This window comes from Mastigoproctus giganteus, chromosome 9 (assembly GCF_048544385.1).
Source record: "Mastigoproctus giganteus isolate SK-2022 chromosome 9, ASM4854438v1, whole genome shotgun sequence".
In the NCBI taxonomy this organism is placed as follows: Eukaryota; Metazoa; Arthropoda; class Arachnida; order Uropygi; family Thelyphonidae; genus Mastigoproctus; species Mastigoproctus giganteus.
Window position 1 is genome coordinate 110,488,183 of NC_143583.1, and position 22,484 is coordinate 110,510,666.

At 36.9% G+C, this 22,484-nt stretch overlaps 1 protein-coding gene across 2 annotated transcripts in view; it reads right to left on the minus strand.

The window, feature by feature from the left end:
• The window catches only part of IleRS (Isoleucyl-tRNA synthetase), a 430,056-nt gene that overhangs the window by 192,939 nt on the left and 214,633 nt on the right, over positions 1–22,484 (minus strand). For both annotated transcript variants that reach the window (XM_090381523.1, XM_090381522.1), the window contains exons 14-16: positions 21,256–21,329; positions 17,026–17,220; positions 9,068–9,154 (exon numbers count right to left, since the gene is read on the minus strand). In XM_090381523.1, the coding sequence (XP_090237649.1) occupies positions 9,068–9,154; positions 17,026–17,220; positions 21,256–21,329 (356 nt within the window). The remainder of the gene's footprint in view (positions 1–9,067; positions 9,155–17,025; positions 17,221–21,255; positions 21,330–22,484) is intronic.

Here is a 22,484-nt window from a genome sequence, read left to right on the forward strand (position 1 = left end):
GATTAATCTCTAAAATCAATATCTCCAACTTCCACAGCTGGTTGTGCTGTCCGATGGTAAAGCAGCTTATAACTATATCAATATCATCAGTGAAACACTGAAATTCTATTTTAGTGCAAAGTAAGCACTTTTTTTTCATTCAGTAATATAAGGGGTATATTAATGAATGAAAAAAACAAGTAAGTGTTCTGATATATATATATATATATATATTTTTTTTTTTTATTTTTAAAATTTTTTTTTAACCCAGTGGTGTTTGAACATGACATGACAGGTTCCTAGCAAAATAATGTGATCTTGCATTAACTATTATTAAAAATCTAAAAATTTTTTTCCCTATCTTCTTAAATATACAAACAAGAAGAGATACTTAATCTTGAAAGCTTCTATTTAATTACTTATCTCATTTATTATTTTTAGCCTATTAAACTTAGTTACCATTTTTCTGGTTGAACTGTATTCTTTATTGTTTATCTATCGAGTCCAGAACCACAGGCCTGTTCAGTTTTATTCTTCTACCTATGGTCCTTATATATATACAGTATTACAGTGGAGCTGCAGAAATCCTTCATCTTGATAGCACTTAACAAACAGCACCTCTGTTTCGCGCACCAATGCAAGTCACCACATCATCCCTAAAGGCCTCCGTTACAAGGAACTCTTCAATCATGTCCATATGAAGCATGCCTGTTTCAACTTTGGCCTTCAAACCTTGCGGATATCGATTGGCTATTTACACCTACAGCTGCAGAGAGACACCATCAACAAGTCCAGACTTATCCAAGAATTCAGAGGTTTGGTTTCTTCATTAACCTTTTCCAGTCTAATTCACATTCTATGTTCACAGGCTATTTGCAAGTCTGAGGTTTACCACTTGCGTTAGCAGCATAAGTTCGAGGGATCACTCCGAGAGGACTACAATCTCTCAGCGGATAATTCTCACTTTGTCTTAAACCTCAGCAGCAAACACTTATCTAGTGAGCAGACCAAACTCCTCAACTTTGGTATGAATTTTGCTATTCTACTACGCAGACCACCTATCACACAGCTTGCTATGGGGGTGGAAGCGTCTCTGACCCACATTCCTGAGGAAACTGCGAATGAAATTTGCTTTAAGACGGCTTCAATTCTTCAGCATGTCCACACTATTGCCTCTAATCTCAACCATCGCCAGCATATGGCCTTTAATTCAATCAGGAACGACAACACCATCGTTATTCTACCCGCAAATAAAGGGTGCCATATGGCTGTGATGGATCGACCTGAATATCTGAGTAAGGCTCTCCCCCTTCTACTCGTTCCAAATGTCTATGAACCAGTGCAGGACCCTCCCATCAAGATCTTGGAGTGACTGGAATCTAGGGTCAATAAGTTAGTTAATGATTGATTCAAGTCCGGAAAGATTTTGAAGTCCACACATAGGCAACTACACGCCATGGGCTGCCAGTACCCCCAGTTCTATGGCCTACTGAAAGTGCACAAGTCAGGCATTCCTTTAAGACCGATTGTCTCTTGCTGCAATTCTCCAACATATGAATTGACAAAATACATCACCCGACTACTAACATACCTAGTAGGAAATACCAGTCATACCGTTTCAAACAGTGAAGAATTCTTGCATCTTATTAAAGACCTCACCATCCCTGAAGACAAGATCATGGTCTCCTTTGAAGTCTCTTTATATACATCTGTACCTGTGCAGCAAGCCATCGTATACGACAGACACCTTTTGAACAGTGACACCAGCTTACCAGACAGAAACTCACTATCCACAGAGGATATATTTACTGTCATTAACTTGTGCTTATCTGCCATTGTGGTCATGCTTAGCAACTCCTTCTTCAGACAAATCCACGGCATGGCTATGGGCGCTCCAGTCAGTTCAGTCATTGCAATGGAGGAGTTGGAGGAACGCACATTCCTGAACCTGCTGGTCCCCATCACCCTCTGGTGTTCATGTGTCGATGATGTCTTCACTATTATCCCCCAAGGTTCAGAGAAACAACTATTACAACATCTTAACTCCTTATCTCCTTTCATCCAGTTCACAACAGAATTAGGGCAACTCTGTAGCCAGGTGGGCAGGAGCAGCAGTGTGTAGCACATGCTTCTTGATTAGACCGGGGTTCGAGCCCGTGACCACAAAATACGGAGGTGCGGAAAGGTCAGGGAATGACCACCGCATATCACCGGAGCAATATGGCCTTAGTTGCTAATGCTCCTAATGCTCCTAAAAACCAAATAACAACAACAACAACAACAACAACAGAATTAGAGTCAAACAACAAACTCTCCTTCCTGGATGCTAAGCAAACAATGAGTTAATAAATTAGTCCAGAGTTGGTGCAAGGTGGGAAAAATTTCCAAGGAAGTTTCCTGGAGGTTGCGTGCGTTGGGCTGTCATTTGCCTAGATTTTATGGTCTGCCTAAAGTGCACAAGGCTGGAGTACCTCTCAGGCCCATTATGTCATTTGTGGGCAGTCCGACGCATGCACTAATCAGGTTTTTGGCTGAACTTGTATCCCCCATAGTGGGGCACTCGGATTATGCTATTAAAAATAGCAGGGAGATTGTGCAGTTCGTCAGTGCTCAGGACGTAGAAGAGGGTGAGATTATGGCATCTTTCGATGTTGTTTCTTTGTTCACATGTATATCCATTTGAATGGCTTGGATTAGGGATGGGTGGAAGGCTCTGAGTAGGGATGGTACTTTGAAGGATAGGACAGCCCTAAGTGGTGAAGACATTTGTGAAGGTGTTAGTTTACGCTTATCTAGTACCACCATGTTGTTTCAAAATGATATGTATCATCAGGTCTGCGGAGTGGCCATGGGTTCACCTATTAGTGCAATTATAGCCAATTTAGCCATGGAAGAGTTCAAAGACAGGATGTTGGGGAGCTCTAGTCCACCCCCCATTACAGGCGTGGAAGAGGTGTTGATGACACATTCATGGTAATACAAAGGGGATCCAAAACAGAAGTACTTAATTGGTTGAATAACGGTTCGCCCTATATTTAGTTTACCTCTGAGGTTGAGGGAGGGGTCCCTTCCATTCCTAGATGTGTGTGTGTGTACAGAGAAGGCCAACACTCGAAAACTAAGGTTTACAGAAAACCTATTGTGTCGTGGCCAATACACACACTTTAAATGCTTCCTGGCAACTGCTCAGGCCAGTTGCCAGGAAGGGTGGGGTCCCACTGATCTTATCTGAGGAGAGGGGCGATGAGACTAAACGTGTTATGGCTGACCTAGTAATGTGCGGTTACCCCCAGAGCATTATTGAGGGGGTGTTTAAGAGATTTGAGTAGCAGTCGCAGGGATGCTTTTACACCTGTTGCCATCACATACATTCCCTACTATCCGGGCATTTCAGAACCCATTTCCCGTATTTTACGTTCATGTAACATACGCTGTGTGCAATCAAAGATCCTATTAAGGGTAATGACACTAGTGGGATCGTATATGAAATTGAGTGTCTGGAGGATTGTGGAGGAAATGGAACATAGGCTGCCTGGGGGAACACGATAGGGACAAGACAGCCAATCATGTGAGTTCAGCCGTAGCTGAACATGCCTGGGAAAAACTGGGCATGGCATTACAGCTAAAGAAGCCATGATCGTGGATAGAGCAAATGGCTTTTGGAACCAGAAATGACTAGAAAGTTTAAGGATATGCTCATTTAGATGCTAGATGTTACAGTCTTAATAGGGATAAGGGCTGTTGCATTCATCCACTCTTTGAAGCCCTTATCCTAGGGAGAGACGAACGGTTTAGAGTGGTTTGTTCCATTTCTGCTTCCAACACACGAGAAGTGGACCATGCACAGGTGCCATAGTCATGTTGCGGACCTGCTGGGTGTATATGTGTACATATATAGATTGTCGGATAACCTACAACCATTATTGCTGATGAAAGTGGCCGCTGCTGCCAAAAGCTCTTGTTTTAGTGGTTTTTATTAATCTTAAATATCTTTTTAGCACTTTTAATTTTATATTTTATCACACTTTATTCTTGTTATATACCATCTTATTTCACTTTAATTTTACTTTAATATGCAGTTTATACAGTCAGTATTTTTGTTTAATAAAGGCATTTTATTGATTTGGGTCAGTGTTTTAGTAGCATTATAGATGAATCATATTTTGGTAATTCGTTCCAAGAAGCTGAAATTTTCCCTAGATAAAACTAAGCTATTTATCTCTCTAAAAGCTAATTTTTATAATGCAAATTTTACATATTGATTAAAAAATTGATTAAAACTTATATATTGATTAAAGCACAACAGAAAAAAAAATCACTTCAACTAAAGAATGCAAAAACAAAACACGAGGACAACACATTTACAAATGCTGCTATTGGCTAAAAGGACCACATGGTCCAGTCGGAGACAATTGTAAGCCCACCGTAAAGTGAAATAAGTAGGCACCGGTTAGTAGAATCAGCCACTTTATAGAATCAAATTTCAAAAGACCAATTCAAATCATTAAAATTCACTACACTTTCATCGTTATCATATGTTTGGTTATAAGAATCGATTTTGAAAGCCTTTGTGATATTTTTCTAAAGCACATTTCTGGAGGTCACAACCATAAAACAATTTGCAGTTTCCTATTTATTGGGCTTTTCTATTAGTGCAATTAGAACATTACTACCCATTCTATTAAAATCTCGATCTTATTGCATTTGCGATAATACCAATAGCTGGAATTCTGTGGGTTTTTGCATTATTATGGGGAAATGTGTCTCCCCCCATGAAATCTTCAATCATAAATTCAATCAACCATAAAAAACAAATAAATTTTCAGAATCTTCTCTTCATTCCTATTTTTCAAATAAACTTCATAAACTTGTTACTCCTTATCTCACTTGCACGTATCATGTTAGTTGCAATTTCTGAGTGCAGTGTTCTTTGTTATTGATTGCTTATCTTTTTTTTTTTACTGTTTTAAATATTACAACCCTCCCCCAAATGTCAGTAAACAGAAATATCAATTAGTTAGTATACAAATATTACAGTATTAATTAAGCTATGTACATAAGAGTAAATTTATTTTTTATTTTGCTAACCTGTGGAAAATATTCTCCTGATTTAAAACAGGATTCAAAACTTTATCAGTTAACAAGTAAGATAATAAAGCGTAAATTTGTGCTTTATATCTTTATTTTTATAGTCTATGGATAATATTCCTCCTATTTTTGCTTATTAGAACTGCCATTTAATAGAATTAAAATTCAATTCACAAACGTGATCACAATGACCAGTGCTTATTACATATCGTATAGTGAACGGTATTTTATTATGGAGAGTTCATCGTAAAGTGAATCAATCGTAAAGTGGGAGCCCACTGTATATATTTGGTAGATGTCCAATTTCCACACACACACACAAAAAGAATCTATTCTAAGGGCACCATATAGCTATGAATATGCCGATGACAATCAATATAAGAAATTTCTTGTATTTCAAGGTTAGTAATACTGAAATACAGGTAGCAATGCATAATATGGAACTGATATGTACTAAAAATTACAATATTTATACAATGGAGAGAACTAATCATCTGCTTTACACATTGATGGGGCATGTTGTCTGAAGCACTCATTAATATGTAAATAAGGTAATTAGCATATTACTATAGATTTCTGTGCCCCTTATGCCAGTACTGCATAGGCCTAATGATAAAAACTGCATTTAATAGCTTCATTGCGTATGAAAAATAGACTTACTAATACTAACAGCTGTTAGCAAAATAATTGCATGAACAGATCTAGAGCCAATAAGTCAAAAATTAATAACACTAAATTTAAAAATTTAATTTAATTTAATATTCAAAATTTTAATTTTTTGGAACATAGTGTTTTTAACATTCAAGTTGTTTATTGCCCAGCCCAGAATAGGAAGCAGCAATACAGTAATTGTCCTTGGGGTTAAAATTTGTAGCAACAAATATTTTGAATGTAGACCTAATGCCATGTGTGATTATTTGCAATTACTTATAATAATTCCCTAATAATGACTTTAAAGGAATCGTAACCTTTGCAGGTTATTTCCATTTTTTAATTATAATTTAAGCCACTGTTAACTCTGCAATAATTTTCCTTTATAAAGAGGATCACATTCCAGAATCTGTACATTCCCTTAGTCACACGCATAACTCCCAACAGGTACAAGGAATTATGCAAGTGACCGAGGGATGGTACAGATTCCGAAGCATGATGCTCTTCATAAAATTAATTATCACAGAGTAACACTGGTTTAAATTGTAGTTATCCTTTAATATTTATAAGTATTAAAAATAGCTTAACAGCATACTAAATGAAAAAAAAAAAAAAAAACAAGCAATATATAAATTAAAAAAAATAAAATAAATAAAATCAGTATATAAATAAAAGTTAAAAAATATGATTAAAGGAATGGAGCTTGCTTAAAGAGAAGATGGTTTATACACTGCTTGACAGCATAACATGGGAAAAGTGAGATCAAGCATGTGAATAGTATGAACACCTTCACTGTCTTCGAATTCTCTAATAATGTAGAGGTTAGAAAAAAAAAACAAGAAAAGATAGTAAGACAATAATAAGAACATAACGAAACAGGCCTACGCGCTCTGGATTCATTAAGAATTTATTATAGTTACACACAGAGCGTACAAATAAAGAAGAAATATATGAGCTTTCGGCTATATGGTAGCCTTCATCAGAATTAAAAATACATGAATGGCAGTTGGAATGAAGATGTGCACTGCCAGGTGCGTGAGACGCGAGGTTTAATTGTTTGTTGACGTCTGTGGCTGTGACGCATGATGACGTGGCCAGCGTTTGTCCAATGACAGAACTACTGACTCTGTGATCGGGTTGACTTGGCAACCACTGTTCCTGTTCAAGGATTTATCCGAAGATTTTATATTTAACGATTCCAACCAGGTACGTTTCAGGTAATGGTGGGATCTGTCTACCACCATGACATCGCGGTGTGGGTCGATGTCGTGGTGGGTTGTCCAGACATGTTCGGCGATAGCTGAGTGTTCTATATCCGCTAAACGGATCGCTCTTTTGTGCTCCGAGAGACGTTTCTCGAGTCGATGTCCAGTCTCTCCAAAGTAGCAGCTAGTGCAGTCACGGCAAGAGATGCGGTAGACCAAACCGCTCTGCAGAAGGGTGGGGACAGGTGTTTTCACGTTGGAAATGAAAGAACGCAGTTTCTTGCCTGGGAGTTGGATGCACTTTATTCCGTGCGTTCTCAGGATTCTACCGATCTGTTGTGACAGGTTGGGGTAGTATGGGATGAAGTCGGAAGCTGGAGTCGAACAACTCCTTACCATATTTAGACACACTTGTCCGACGTGAAGGCACATACCTGAGGACTACAGTTTATCGTAAGCCCATGTGTGCTGGCCAGTTCACCAACTTCCGGTCAGCACACGCGCGAGGCCACCTCCTCTCCACTGCCCGAACCTTGCTTACTCGCGCCTGGACACACTCCAGCTCCGCTGATGAAAGACGCAAAGAGGTCACTAGGGTCAAAGTAGACCTTACGAGGTGTGGCTACCCCATTGACGTCCTCGACAGGTGTGATCTACAGACACGTGACATCGTGACGACCAGCTACAACACCAACAGTGACGAGCCATCCACGAGGGCATTCATCCCATACTACCCCAACCTGTCACAACAGATCGGTAGAATCCTGAGAACGCACAGAATAAAGTGCATCCAACTCCCAGGCAAGAAACTGCGTTCTTTCATTTCCAACGTGAAAACACCTGTCCCCACCCTTCTGCAGAGCGGTTTGGTCTACCGCATCTCTTGCCGTGACTGCACTAGCTGCTACTTTGGAGAGACTGGACGTCGACTCGAGAAACGTCTCTCGGAGCACAAAAGAGCGATCCGTTTAGCGGATATAGAACACTCAGCTATCGCCGAACATGTCTGGACAACCCACCACGACATCGACCCACACCGCGATGTCGTGGTGGTAGACAGATCCCACCATTACCTGAAACGTACCTGGTTGGAATCGTTAAATATAAAATCTTCGGATAAATCCTTGAACAGGAACAGTGGTTGCCAAGTCAACCCGATCACAGAGTCAGTAGTTCTGTCATTGGACAAACGCTGGCCACGTCATCATGCGTCACAGCCACAGACGTCAACAAACAATTAAACCTCGCGTCTCAAGCACCTGGCAGTGCACATCTTCATTCCAACTGCCATTCATGTATTTTTAATTCTGATGAAGGCTACCATATAGCCGAAAGCTCATATATTTCTTCTTTATTTGTACGCTCTGTGTGTAACTATAATAAATTCTTTACAATAATAAGAAGCATGTGAGAGCCCAGGCAAGTTAAAATCGTAAAAGCACATGCTCAAAAGTCAGGGTCTTGATTTCTGAGGTTAATATTAACCACAATACAAACTAGTGTTATATGTTGGCAGCATCGAGTCCATTTGTTGTCATTTACTGTAATTAGATTATAGCATTGTAGTGGTATTTATTTTTTATTTTATAGCATTTTTATTATTAAATAATTCTTAATTCATCATCTTAATCTGCACCATTGATTCCTTCTAAAATGATTAGCAATCCGCACCATTTGACTTATTAAAATTTGTTAAATGGTGCAGATTAGTCTTTTATTACTAACAAGATTTGTTACTGCCAAAGTTTATTAGAACAATGTTCACTGCATAGAAATTAAGGGATTGTAGTACTCTAGAATGTTTTTGGTATTGTCTAAATAAGTGGCTGGGAATACAAACCATGAAACAATCCTGTTAATGTCAAGATATTATGTTACAATATTAGACTAATCCGAGTATCAGCTCTAACAGAATGGAAATTATACATTTGTCAATTACTACTGCATACTGGTGAATGAGCGCCTACTGATAAATGCCAAGTGGATAATTTAAATCAAGATAATTATTCTAAATTTGTGTAAATGATTAGACATTATAGATAGAATTTAGATTTTTTCATTCTCACACTTGCACTTTTCATTAAAAGAAATCCAAGTGAAAATGGCTATGAGGATAGTGAATAAAATAAAGTGATAAAACTTACCTAGCTAGGACAAGTCCATTGACAATTAGGTTCTTGAAAGGTGGCTGACCAAATAAGGCTGTTGCTAACACAAGTAAGGTATAAAACCTACATTAAAATAATTGAAGAAAGTTATACTTTATTTAAGAATGGGAAAGTTAAGCCACTTTAAATGTATTACCTCCTCCCCACCTTCATGGAAAAATTAGGAAACTTGTTAATGCATTTAGACTATTATGAATTTAATGCTGAAGAGGAGAGGGGAGGAAGCTAAAAAATATCTTAAGATTCAAAACAATTTCAGCAAAACTTCATGGTGATAAGAACTTAACCCAATCATGCAAAAACTGACAGGTACCCTTTGAAAATATCTGCTGCGCATTTTTTAAATTAACAATTAAAAAAATAAGAATTTTTTTCTAACTTCTTAATTATAGTCAAACCTTTATTCATGATGTTTTGCAAGTGAAAAAAACTTTACTTGGAATTAAAAATAAGGACCTGTCAGGTTCTGCAAGATTATTTACTGTTTGTGGCTTTCACTTCAAAATGCTAGTTTTACTTTCAGCATCTCGTAAACAACACATTGTTCACACTTGTGGTTCAAAATTGGTGTGTCTGCTGATGTGTGATGGTGGCATCTGTAGTAGAAAGTAGTTCCTTATCTTTTTATGTTTAATTGTTGTAGAAAATGTGCTTTTTGCCTTCATTATTAAATGAAAAAAAAAAAAAAAAAAAAATTTTCTCCTTTACGGTTTTTATGCCCACCCTGTGATGGGTACTGGTACTAAGTGCATGGGGTAGTTGGTTGTGTCCAGTTACTACTATTATTGTTACTGTAGATTGTGGAACTCTCTTATTGTTCTGCAGGCATTCAGGATCATGGCTTTCTGGAGTTCCATGTAAATGTTCTCTGGGAGGCCTATTGCTGCTAGGTTCTTATAGGCTCTTTGGCACCATGCTTGCAGTTGACATGGTGATTGCCACATATCTTTGACTTCCTGTCTTAGGCCTGAGTACTACCTGATCTTTTCCTCATATGTTTTCTGGAGGTTGCCAGTGTTGGGCACTGCTATGTTGATCAGGTAGGTAGGCATTTTCTTCTTGTTGATGAGGATTATGTCTGGTCTGTTTGGCAGGACCGTCTTTGTCCATTGTTATGGCACACTCCCAGTATAAGGCTGTGAGTGGAGGCCTCAAATATGGCCTGAAGCTCATAATTGTATAGGGTAAACCTTTGTTTGATCGGCTGATATTTTTGTGCTATTTTCTGATATATTGTCTTGGCCACCTGGTCATATCTGTGAGTGTACTCCATCTGACTGATCACTCTGCATCCTACGGTGATGTGTTGGATTGTTTCTGGGGTCAGGTGGCATCAACAACATGTGTCATCTGTTACTCCAGCGTCTTTGGCAATGTATTTCCTGCAGTTTCCAGTGCTGACTACCTGATCTTGGATAGACAGCATGAATCCTTTGGTCTTAGGGAAGAGCTTTTTTTTTTCATGAGCCAAGAGTTGGAAGCCATCTTATTAATGTAGTCTTGATGGAGGTAACTGTAGTGTTTGTCATGGAATGTCTTCTTCGCCCCTCTTTCTGTCTTCTGTCTATGTGAGTGTGGTCTCCTTGTAGATGTTGTATTGTATGCCATTTGTCTATCTTTCTTATGACTTGGTAGATTGGTGCTGTGTGTTTTCCTGGAAGTAACCCTGTAGGTTTTTGATCGCTTCCAATTGTTCGATGGGTCAGTCAACTCCCTCTCTCCTCATTTTGAGGCTATGGTCAGTCTCTCGATAGCTGACTTTGGGTGGTTATGATGGCTCCTGGTCAATTTCATAATCTCCTCCAGCTCAGTGTTGGTCCAATCTATGATTCCGAAGGCATCTCCCTGGAAGATTCCTCTTCTAATGGATATCAGTCTGGTCATGATGTTCTTGATCTTGATGGTGGTCCTCCATTTTACCACGGTTGCTTCTAGGAAGTGTGTCAATGACGGGTTGACTTTGTAGATCTCCAGTACCCCAACTATGGGGTATGGAGTGGAAGACCTGGTAGTAGTCGATATAGGCCATGTATAGGTTGTGGTGTTTCTTGTAGGCTTGCTCCATAACTGCATCATCATCAATGGTCAATTGCTCCTTGCATCCTTTGCTCGTCTAATTGCATACCTTTTGCTGCTCGGTTGTACATTGTTGAGAGAGGTGATTGTCTGCGCTTTGCCAGATTTGCGGTGTCTTTTTCCTTGGCCTTCAGGTAGGTGATTTCTTATGTCAGAGACTATGGGATTGTGTCAGAGTGCTGAACTTAGTGAACTGCTTCACTAAGTTCAGCTGTGTGTGCACAGCTGAATTTCTTGCAACATTAGTTGTGAGTGTTATCTATTCCTGGGGTTCACCAATTGTGGGACTTCCTGATCGATGGTTGTACTTCTTCCTCCTGAATCTCCCATCTCTTGTTCTTGGTTTTCTTCCTTTCTAGATCTATCCAGGGGGACAGCCATTATGGCTAAATTCGCTGCTCCACAGGTTACCCAAGAACTCCTCGAGTGCCTTCTGGTTGGTGGGGGGAGTCGATTGCCTTTTTTTTCTTCTTGTCCAGTTTTCCTGTAGAAGGCTCTCTGGTTTTCATCAAATATCCTGTTGTCTGTTTTCTCTAGGAAAAGACTCTTTCTGAGTGCCAAGGTATTCTTCGATCCTCTGATTATAGGTCTCATGTTTGCTATGGATGATGTCTTTCTTGAGGGTTGCCTTCACTTTTCTAATCAGCTTCTTACTTCAGTGGGATAACAGAAGTAAGAAGCTGATCAGAAAAGCGAAGGCCATCCTCATGTTTGCTACGGATGATGTCTTTCTTGAGGATGGCCTTCGCTTTTCTGATCAGCTTCTTACTTCTGTTATCCCACTGGTACTGGGTCAGTTGGCCTATCTTCACTTTTATCTTTTCTATCTTCTGCTGTAGCCTTCCTTGTTGTTCTCTGGTTCCCCTTTCATTCATCCTGGCAGCTGCTACAGTAGCACAGTTAAATGGCTGTGTGGTGTCTAGTGTTACTTCATCGTGGTTGAGATAATCTGGTATTATTTTCCCATTGAGGTGGTCTGCTACAGGAATCTTTTGTGTTTCTGCTTCGGTATAGTGTGGGTCTTTGTGGGGTCAATTCCCTTGAATTCTGCTAGGGCTTTCAACCATCCTTCTATTCTGGATATTGCGATCTTGTCTGTTTTCACTTTGGCTGCTCAGAGTTGTAGTTCCTGTACTCCTATTCCAGTTCTGGTGTGTCTGTATTCCTTGTTGTTTGTAATTGGTCATTTACCTGCTTTATCCTGCTTGATATTTTCCAAGATTACAAGAGTTATCAGGCTCTTCTTGACAATGGTCCGACTCTAGTCTGCTATTCGCTGTTGGGTGACGTGAACAGTCAGGAACTATTACAACCACCTGATATGTAATTCCATCCTGTACATTATCATGTCTGTTTCTAGCTTTATTACTTCGTAGTATGCTTGCATGATGAATATTCATTTCGATGCTCCACTTTATGCATTGGATTCCTCCTTCCAGGGTGGTCAAAGCAGTTGCACATGACACACTTCTATGGTGAAGCAGCTACTGCAGCTGCATGGAATTTCTCTGAAGAGCTGAAAGTGACAATTTCTCTGAAGAGAGAATTTCTCTGAAGAGCTGAAAGTGACAATTCTTGAAGGTGTCTATACTCTGAAACAAATGTTTAATGTCAATGAGACTGCCTTATTTTGGAAAAATCTACCAACTAAAACTTATATCACCAAAATGGAGAAATCTGCACCAGGATTTTAAATTAGTAAAGACAGACCCGCTCTTCTTTTAGGGTTGCCTTCACTTTTCTAATCAGCATTGCGGGAGATTTAAATTTAAACCTCTTCTTGGCTACCATTCTGAGAATCCAGAGTGAAAAGCTATTCAAAATTGACATCCTGTCCATTGGACAGTAAACAAAAAATCCGGGATTAGAGCAGTTTTATTTAAAGACTGTGTTTTGACTCATGCAATTCCTGAAATGAAAGTCTACTGCACTAACAAGAACTTAGACTTTCAAATATTAATTCTATTAGATACTGCTGCTAGTTACCTAGTTTACCTTGATGACTTATCATAAAACATAAAGTTCATATTTTTGCCTCCTAATACCACTCCATTGATCCAGCCAATGGATCAGGGAGCAATTTCAAATTTTAAAAGTTATTACCTGCAACATACATTTAAACAGTTTCTAATTGCTACTGATGGACACAATAAGCCTACTATGCAGAAATTTTGGAACACATTTAACATAATGAGTGCCACAAAAAATATTTCAGACTCATGGAATGAGGTGAATCTTCATGTGTGGTGTTTGGCACAAAATATGGCACAGTGATGGTGCCATTTTAGGGGTTGATGAATTGCCCATGGTTCATCAAGAAATGCTAACTTAGCTAGAGAATCTAACTTCGAGGGAATGGACGAGAGTGACATAGATGAATTGTTTTCTTCACATAATCAAGAAATGTGCAACAAAAAGTTAATACAACTGGATTTATAAACAACTAATGAGCAATACAATTCAGAAGAAATTCCAATTTTAAAATGGATTTCCAAAGTCCTATAGTTTGATCAATGAAGCTATTGAGATTTTTATGAACGATGATCCTGACAGGGAAACAAGTTCAAAAGTAGCATAGATTTTAGGCACATGACATCAGTTGCTGCAAGGAAATTTACATGCAAAAAAAAAAAAAAAAAAAGTGGTACTCAGCAGACTTTAGATAAATATTTAAAGCTAAAAGAATAAGAGAGCATCTCAATCTCAAAGCCTACAGATTCAGAGTCTGAGCAATTAGTTCCTCATAAAATTGAGTTTCGTGTAATTTGTTCTTTTATATTTATTTACACATTGAAATGTAAGTTTTTTCCCTATTTATTTCATAATTGAGAAGGAAACAAGGAAACTAGGAGTAATTTAAAATATTCTTTGTTGAAAATTGGTGCTGGTACCACCTTCGATATTTCAATAGTTTCCTATAGAAAATTGTATTTTGATTTGCTTTGTTTCAGTTTGCATCATGTTTTTTAAGAATATAACCCCAACTTATGGCCTATTACAAATAATGTAATGGGCCAAAAGTTGCACATATCTAATTCAGCATGATGGAAAAGACTGTTTTTCCATCATGCTGAATTAGTTTTTCCATCACAGCTTACAAATAGTAGTGTCACTGATGAAATAATGACAACAAATTCTTTTCCATCTTTACTGAGGAATGCTATTCTGTTTTCATGGTAGCAACAGAAAATCCAACTTCACTAAAATAAGTAAAACCATTATATAGCTTTCTCTGATAAAACTGGATACTCTTTTTTCACATGTAACTGAAACTAATCTGAGAAGTTAATCTGTATCAACCATGTCTTTAAATAAACCATCACAGGATATGGCTATTAACTACTCTTATTCATATGTCTTTAGTCCAGCAAAACTGTTAGTAGCAAATAAGTTTATAACCCATTCAAAGTTTGAGACATTGATATTTTTAAAACACAATAAAAACTGCTTTTGCAAAGCACACAGGAAGGTGATGAAATGTATTTTGTTAGCTTCTGTTTCACTGTAATATCATTCAAAAATAGGAAACTTGTCAAAACATTTACCTTCAATATTTCTTTTAACACAATTCCAACTTTTTTTGTAAATACATTGGCCTTATTATTCTGAGTGAGAATATTCATTTGATAACCTTGCAGTGATTAGTTCAAATTACTTAGCCTTTCGAAATGTCTGCTAAATACACTAGTTTCTGAATAAAATCTTCATGACGAAATAATTTTACATTTTCACTCTAAGTATTATTGTAGGGTTATTGGAAACATAGTGCAACTCAGACACAGGATGTGAAATTTGAATATGCCGAGTACAATGAGTACAGAAGCGACAGGACAGGACAGGACTGGGGGGGGGGGTTGTGCTCTTACTTAAGGAATGCATAGAATTTAGGGATAAGCACCCACTGACATGGGTAGCCAGTGTAAGGTTGCATCTATTTAGTGTGGCATAAGCACTGGAAAAACAAAAATGAGACTGAATACATTATGGATCAAATGCCCATGATGAGGATAATGAAACAACCACACAGATAAATAGAATGAGTCAGTAAATAAGAAAGTTTTACAATAAGGATTTTAGCTTTCCAGATATTGATTGAAACCTGTGGGTTGGTTGCTCACATTGTAGTAGGGCATTTCTAGATTCACTGCATGACCATTTCCTGCACCAGAATGCTAGAGAGGCAACAGAGAAAGTGATACTCTTGATCTCATTATCAGCAGTGACCTCTTTGTGCAGTAAGAATCTCCAAATAAAGGACCATTGGTGGCAGTGATCCAAGTATTTTGACATAGGAGCTATGTAAAGATAACTACTGTCAAGAGCAAAGAGAACTTTTGATTTCATAAACTATCTCAAACAGTTTTCAGTTCTTTTCACCAGGATAACTAATGTTACCAACTGCAAATTCGGGGAAGTAATCATAAAAGGTACTAAGGCTTGTATACCAGATAAGAGAAACTGTTCAAAGTTTAGACCTAAATGGATGTCAGATGAGACTAATAGTAGAGAATAAAAATGCATGGATGGGACAATTATAAATTATCAGTGGCAGAGAAACCTACAGTAAGTATGAGCTAGTCTGCAATCAAGTCACTAAGAGGATCTAAGTCACAAGGTCAAGTTTTCGGATTCTCATGTAGAACGGGATGTGGCAAGTTAAGGTAGGATAGGAGAGGTTTTTGGCTAAGAATGCAAAAGAAAAGTAGCAAAAAATTCTTTTCTTATGTTGATACTAGAAGGGAAGGGATGAACCATATGGCCAACTAAATATCAATGGCATTACTATTGATGATCCTGTTCAGATTGCTGACAAAATGAATAAATATTTTGCATGCATGAAGACGTTTTTAGAGATGAGACTGCCAAAAGTATATAAAGTTATAACTGGAAGCTAAATGACTTTGTAATAATTAATAAGAAAACAGAAGAGAAATTGTTGAAGCTAAAAGTCAATTAGGCAAAAGGGAATGACAGAACCTATCCAATTATATTAAAAGCAGCAGCAAAACAGGTAAGTAAATCTTTGGCCATAATGTTGAGATTATCTGTGCATGCATGGAACGTCTGTATAGATTGGAGATGTACAAATGTCTCCCCTATTCACAAAGGAGGATCAAAGGGTAAAGCAAGTAATTACAGACCTGTATAAGCTTGACTTCTGTTCCAGAGAAAATAATGGAGTAAGTGGTTAAAGAATTATGCAAGGCCATCTTGACAGAATGCATTTATATGGCAATTGCAGCACAGATCTGCTGAAAGAAGACCTTGCCTGATCAATCTGACTGGCTTTCCCTGACCTTTCCGCATCCTCCATATTTGGTGGTCACGGGCTCGAACCCCGGTCTAATCAAGAAGCGTGTGCTACGCACTGCTGCTCCTGCCCACCTGGCTATGGAAGCGCCATCACACCAGCAATATTATGTTCTTGAATTTCTATGAATTTATTCTTTTCCATACAAATTGTATGGAAAAAGAAATAATTTTTGTATTTCTATTTGTCCGACTGTAATGAAATTTGGAATGGCTGGACAAATCTTTCTAAAAGAACTATATATAAAATTTCATGAAAATCCATCTTTCTAAATATACTACTACACTAAATACAATTACAAATGTATTTAGTCTATTCTTTTCATCTGTCAAACCTCCAATAAAGATTTCAAGAGAAAAAAAAATCCCAAAATAATGTAGTTATGTGCTGAATTACTTTTTTAAAATTAATAAATCCAGATTAACATATAACGTAATACAGTTTACCATAATATGCTTTTATCTTTTGCATCAGAAATAAACATTTTTATCTAGGTACAATAATTCAAGATAATAAATAATGGTAACTTGTAAACAAAATTATTTACCATCCTCTTGTCTGATCTACACCTTCAGCAATAAAGTCAGCAGGAAAATTTTCATCAAATAAACTTCTGTTTTCAAATGGATAGTGCACCTGAGCATATGGCATACTTCCACTTTCAAACCAGCAATCAAAGACTTCAGGTACTCGACGAAGTTCACCTTTTCCCATCTGGGATGGAATTGTCAATTTATCTACCCTATAGAACAAAAAATGAAGAATAAATTAGAAATGTTAGAAATTTTTTTAAACATAATCAGAAACTTTTTTAAACATAATGCCCTTCATTTTTATTGTGGGAACCTATTGGGTACCTATCATTATACCAACATACAGGTAAAATGCAAAGTTGTTACAACTGTAACTTATGATTGACAAAATCTTTATTTAAAATAAAGATCTACTTTATTCAAAAATAAAAGCAACTAACGCAGTCAAATCGGTGAACCCAATTTAAAAAAAGATATTAAATTCTCTAAAATAACCAAACATACTTTAAACCTCAAAAAAATTGGCTTTTTACAACTTTCATATTTAATTATAAACACATACATGAAATGATGTCTCATGCAAGTGTTAATAATTAAACATGAAAAAATTTTTTTTTTTGCTTAAATCAATGTTCATTTAGGAGCTACCAAGTAATTCTGAGAGGAGTAAGCAAAGTGCAAAATTAGTGTTACAAACTTACAAAGTGGAAGTTTCAATAACACACCTACAGTGAGAGGCAGTTGATCACAGGACAAAGAAAAAATAATGAAACTGATGATACACATATATATACACCAGGTGTGCACTAGTGCAATAAAAAGAACACAGAGTGAAGGAGCTCAAAAATGGTTTTATTCTTATTCAAAGTAATCATCACATAATTGAATACACTTAAGACACCATTATAAAAGTTTCTGAAAAGAGTCAGTGAAGGCATCCTGAGAGATGATGTTCAATTCAATAGTTATGTTTTGGTTTACATCCTCAATATTGTTATCTCTTTACTTTGAGGGAAATTTTCACCATGGGAAAGAGGAAGAAGTCTGCTAGTGCTAGATAGGGAGAGTACGGTGGATGGTTGATCGGTAAAATGCCATGTTTCATCAAATATCCCTCAAAACAAGTGAAGAAGGTGGAGCATTGTTGTGCAACAAGAACTAGTTGCCTTTTTCTTGAAATTGCGGCCCGACACAGGAAATGCTCTTGAATAGCCTTTGAAGAACCTGTACATAGAATGCAGCATTGATCTCTCCTCTTTAGGCATTCAATTCCTTTGTGAATCACATCTTGTTTGTTGAAAAACATGATCAGCATTGTCTTGATTCTGCACTTCTGTAAACAAAATGTTTTGAGCCTTGGTGATGATTTTAAAGTCAACTGCAGACCTGTTAGTGTAACTTGTGTTCTAGGGAAAATAATGGAATCATTGGTTAAAGAAGCATTGCAGGATCATCTAGCCAAGACTGCAGTAACAGTTAAGACACAGCATGGGTTTGTTAAAGGGAGGTCTTGTCTGACCAATTTGATTGCATTCTATGATGTAGTCACAAAGGAACTGAATGCCAAAAACAATTTTGATATCATATACAGGTCGACTATCACTAATCGGGCCACTGGTAATCCAGTTCCACAGCTAATTTGGACATAATTTCCGAGAACCAATATAACTTTCAGAAAGAAGTGCCCTGTCAAAAGGTTAATATGCTCTTGCATATTACAGCTATGTGGCTGGTTGTACAGTGTTTGCATGAACTGATAACCTCAATGTCACTTTAGGATAGGCGAGTGCTTACAGAAATATCTATGCCTCATTAAATTTAATTTTAATCTCTCCCACAAACGGCAACTCTGATGTGCATAAACAATAGATTTAAATCCGTAGCACAAAGGTTTTAGCCACCAATTTATAGTCATAGAACTTATCAGCTGCATGACTAAATCAGGAATTAAAAAAAAAAAAAACAAAAAAAAAAAAACAGGTGATTCAAGAGGCTCACATCTGGTGAGTTTCTTCTCTTTCTTGGTGATTCCCTTCTACTTTTGACTCTCTCTCTCTCTCTCTCTCTCTCTCTCTCTCAGGGTAACTCGGGGAATTTTTTTTTTTTTTTTTTTTTGGCTGGTGCAGCATAAGCCTCAGGTTTCCTTACACCATGTAGCTAATAATAATAATAATAATAATAATAATAATAATAAGGTCCCCCATTTGGTTTTACACTCTGTACTAACTCTATGAAAGGCCTAATGAGTAAGTAGCCTTGAGCTGCTGATTATTTCTCTCTCTTTCTCTGCTATAATGGTGGCAAAAGTGAAGCTTTAAGCAAAATGGCATGCAAATTGATAAAGACTGCCTTGTTATAATAATTATTCCTCAAAAAGAATATTTTTATTTCTTATTCACAACTGCAAAAGTAGTATTTTTTCTCCAAAACACATTAATTCATACTGACAACATTACTGTGATTATTTATTGTCACTTTTCACATTTAGCAAACTGAACTTTTATTTACATTTTAATTATTAGTACTACATTTTATTCAATATAAATTTTTACAGATGTAAACAAGTTCAGTTGTCAATCCTCAATATTTATTGAAATGTACTTCTCCAAAACTGCTAAACCACTTTGTATACCTCTATAAAATTTGGAAAATTTTAAAATCTGGCACCTCCAAATTCCTGAGCAGTCAGGATTTTAAAGAATTTACTGTAGTTTGAGGGTATACGTGCCGCCTTCATCTTTATCCATGATTAGAGACAGTATAGTTGTAATCAAAACTGTCTGTAGTCTTGTGGCCTCGAAAAAAGCTAGCTCTTTTATTGTGTTTTGATTTGAAATTTGTGATCATTTCAAATCAAACATAATGGGGGCAACAAAAAGGGGAGTTGCTGCAGTATTAAACATGGAGTTGGGTGTAATTCCAGGAGGCCTCAGCTAATTTTAGACATCATGAACCAACCCTTTGAAGCATTCATGCATGAGGAGTGGATGAAACGAAAGAAGCACCAAATTGCAATTTCACATCAAAAGGATAAATGAAGTGGCCATTTCCAAGGTGTAAATAGGTGAAAAATTAGTAGGAGTTGGTGAAATATGAGACAGTTGGCACATAATGTGGAATTAGCAATGTTCTTGATGGTTAAAGCTCATGCACTACTTGAAGAAAGTGAAAGGTGAAAGTTCAGGCTAAGACACCAGTAATAATGAGTGTGACAGTAGCAATGACACATTACTGGCTTTATATGATGAAAGAAAAGCTTTGTATTACACTGACATTTCGTTTAGTATGCACTTGTGAATATTTCAAATATATGCAATAAACATTCTTTCTCAAAAGTTGCCTTTGAAAAGTCCTAAACATCTTATTACCCTTAACAATATATTGTATTTAATTATACAGTTGAAGCTCTATAAAACGACCCCCCCAGAGAATGAGAAAAATGATCATTATATCGAACTGATGTTATATCGATCGTTCATAAAATCAGCAACAAGAAAAAGCTTGAACATTTAATGTAATTCTACTATTACAATATAGTATAATCTTATTTATAATATGCACTACAGCATTAAACAAGAAAATTATGATTGTAAATTTTGCATTGATTGTAGAGTACAGTAAGGCTACATACCTATCAAGACACAACAAGAAAATTGTTTTATATTTTAAAATAATCTTTCAAAACATACTGTTTCAATGGTAGAGCATGTTTTAAAAGAGAATTATGAAGGTGCATGATAGTAGTTATTTCACTTTTGCAGTTAGGCTGCACTTGAAAAAAAAAACTATGTACAAGTTCTAATCCTTGATGAACATCTGTCACCGAAACTTTTTGTTCAACCACAGTAGGTTCCTCGTCATTCGAGCATATCCTGAAACATTTAATGCCCGCATCCACATCTGCATAATCTTTGAAGCTTAAGTTTTTCTGCAAGTTTAGGTGAGGATGTACATGCTCAAATATTTCTTCCCTATTATTTTCATCAACTTCTGAATCTGAAGTCCAGTGAACTTCAGTTTTTGTAAGCCAAAAACTGGAGAGCAACATGTGACAAGTGTGATCTCTTCCTCTAATTTTAATTCTATTTTTGTACTGCCATTTATTATAAATTATCTACAATTATTTAGAAATGCAGATAAGATATGGGAGCACTTACTGAAAGATTTGTAATGCATATTGAAACATTACTTGAAATGATATTGAAAAATTTATATACACATATTAACTATAAATATATTCTTACACTTCTCTGTGGAGATCAGTAATCACTACACCTGTTAATTCTTCTAGTTCTTTAACAGATCCAACACACACTATCTATGAAAACATGAAAGAAAAAAACAAATTTAAGAGTATTCTAATATATTTTATTACTGATAAATAAATAAATGCATCACATAAGTTTCCCAAATATATAATGTTAAACAACATGGATAAGTTATTTATACTAGCATCTAAGAAATTAAAGGTAGTAGCACTATTTAGAAATGTAATACTTAAAATTTGGTAATAGCATGTGTTGTTATACTTTTAACTTTTAGTTCATGTGGTAGTTTTAATTTTTAATTCAATTTATACTAGAACCATGCCTCAGACAAGAATAGCAAAGAAAAAAAAAAGGCTCAAAGTATCAGGAATACTTTGGCTCAAGGAGAACCTGTGATGGCAACCTGTGAATCACAGCTCCATTCATTGTGCTAATTGTGGAGCTATCCACGTAATGATATGACATACAGCTAAAGGGTATATCTCTGTGTGCTTTTTTTGTAGAAAGTGTGAGGGTCCTTGGTGCCAATTCAGCATTCTGATGGGCTCATATGATGGCTTGAGAAACAGAATTGATGCTCTCAAACAAATTAAAAAGAGACACCCTTCAAGCTCAGCTGCCCAGCACAATGCTAGTGATGACACTCAGGCAACATAAAGACAAAACAAGATGCTCCACAGTAGAATGCACTAGTTCTGCAGGTAGTAGCTGTTGTTGGTAGTTCTACTGTCTGTGAAACAGGATTATATGGTCTGTAAAAAGGATAGGCGGAATAAGAGTACGGTATGTATGCCTGGCACAAAAGGTGATAATGTTATTAAGAGTAGGAGATCTAAGGATTTAACGAACAAGTACACGGCAATGTCGAGAAGAAGTCTTGAATTAGGATTAAATTTGAACATATCAGCAATTTTGTCCAGACACAATGAGGGCTTTGTCAATCAATTTAGCCTTGGAGAGAATGTGTAAGGCTCATAGGGTAGAATTTTTTCTTAGTGTGGTCTGTGCTTGTTAACATGAGACTGTTTTTAGAGGGAATTTTTTAATGATGATATTGAGGCAGTATTAGGTGGGTCAGAAAACTGCAAACTTGAGGAGATACAAACTAACAGATTAACAGCAGCTGTAAGCAGAGGTATTGGTGATTCTTGCATTGCTTTTATTGGAACATGTAGCAGACTGGAAAGCAAGGTGTTGGAGATTTC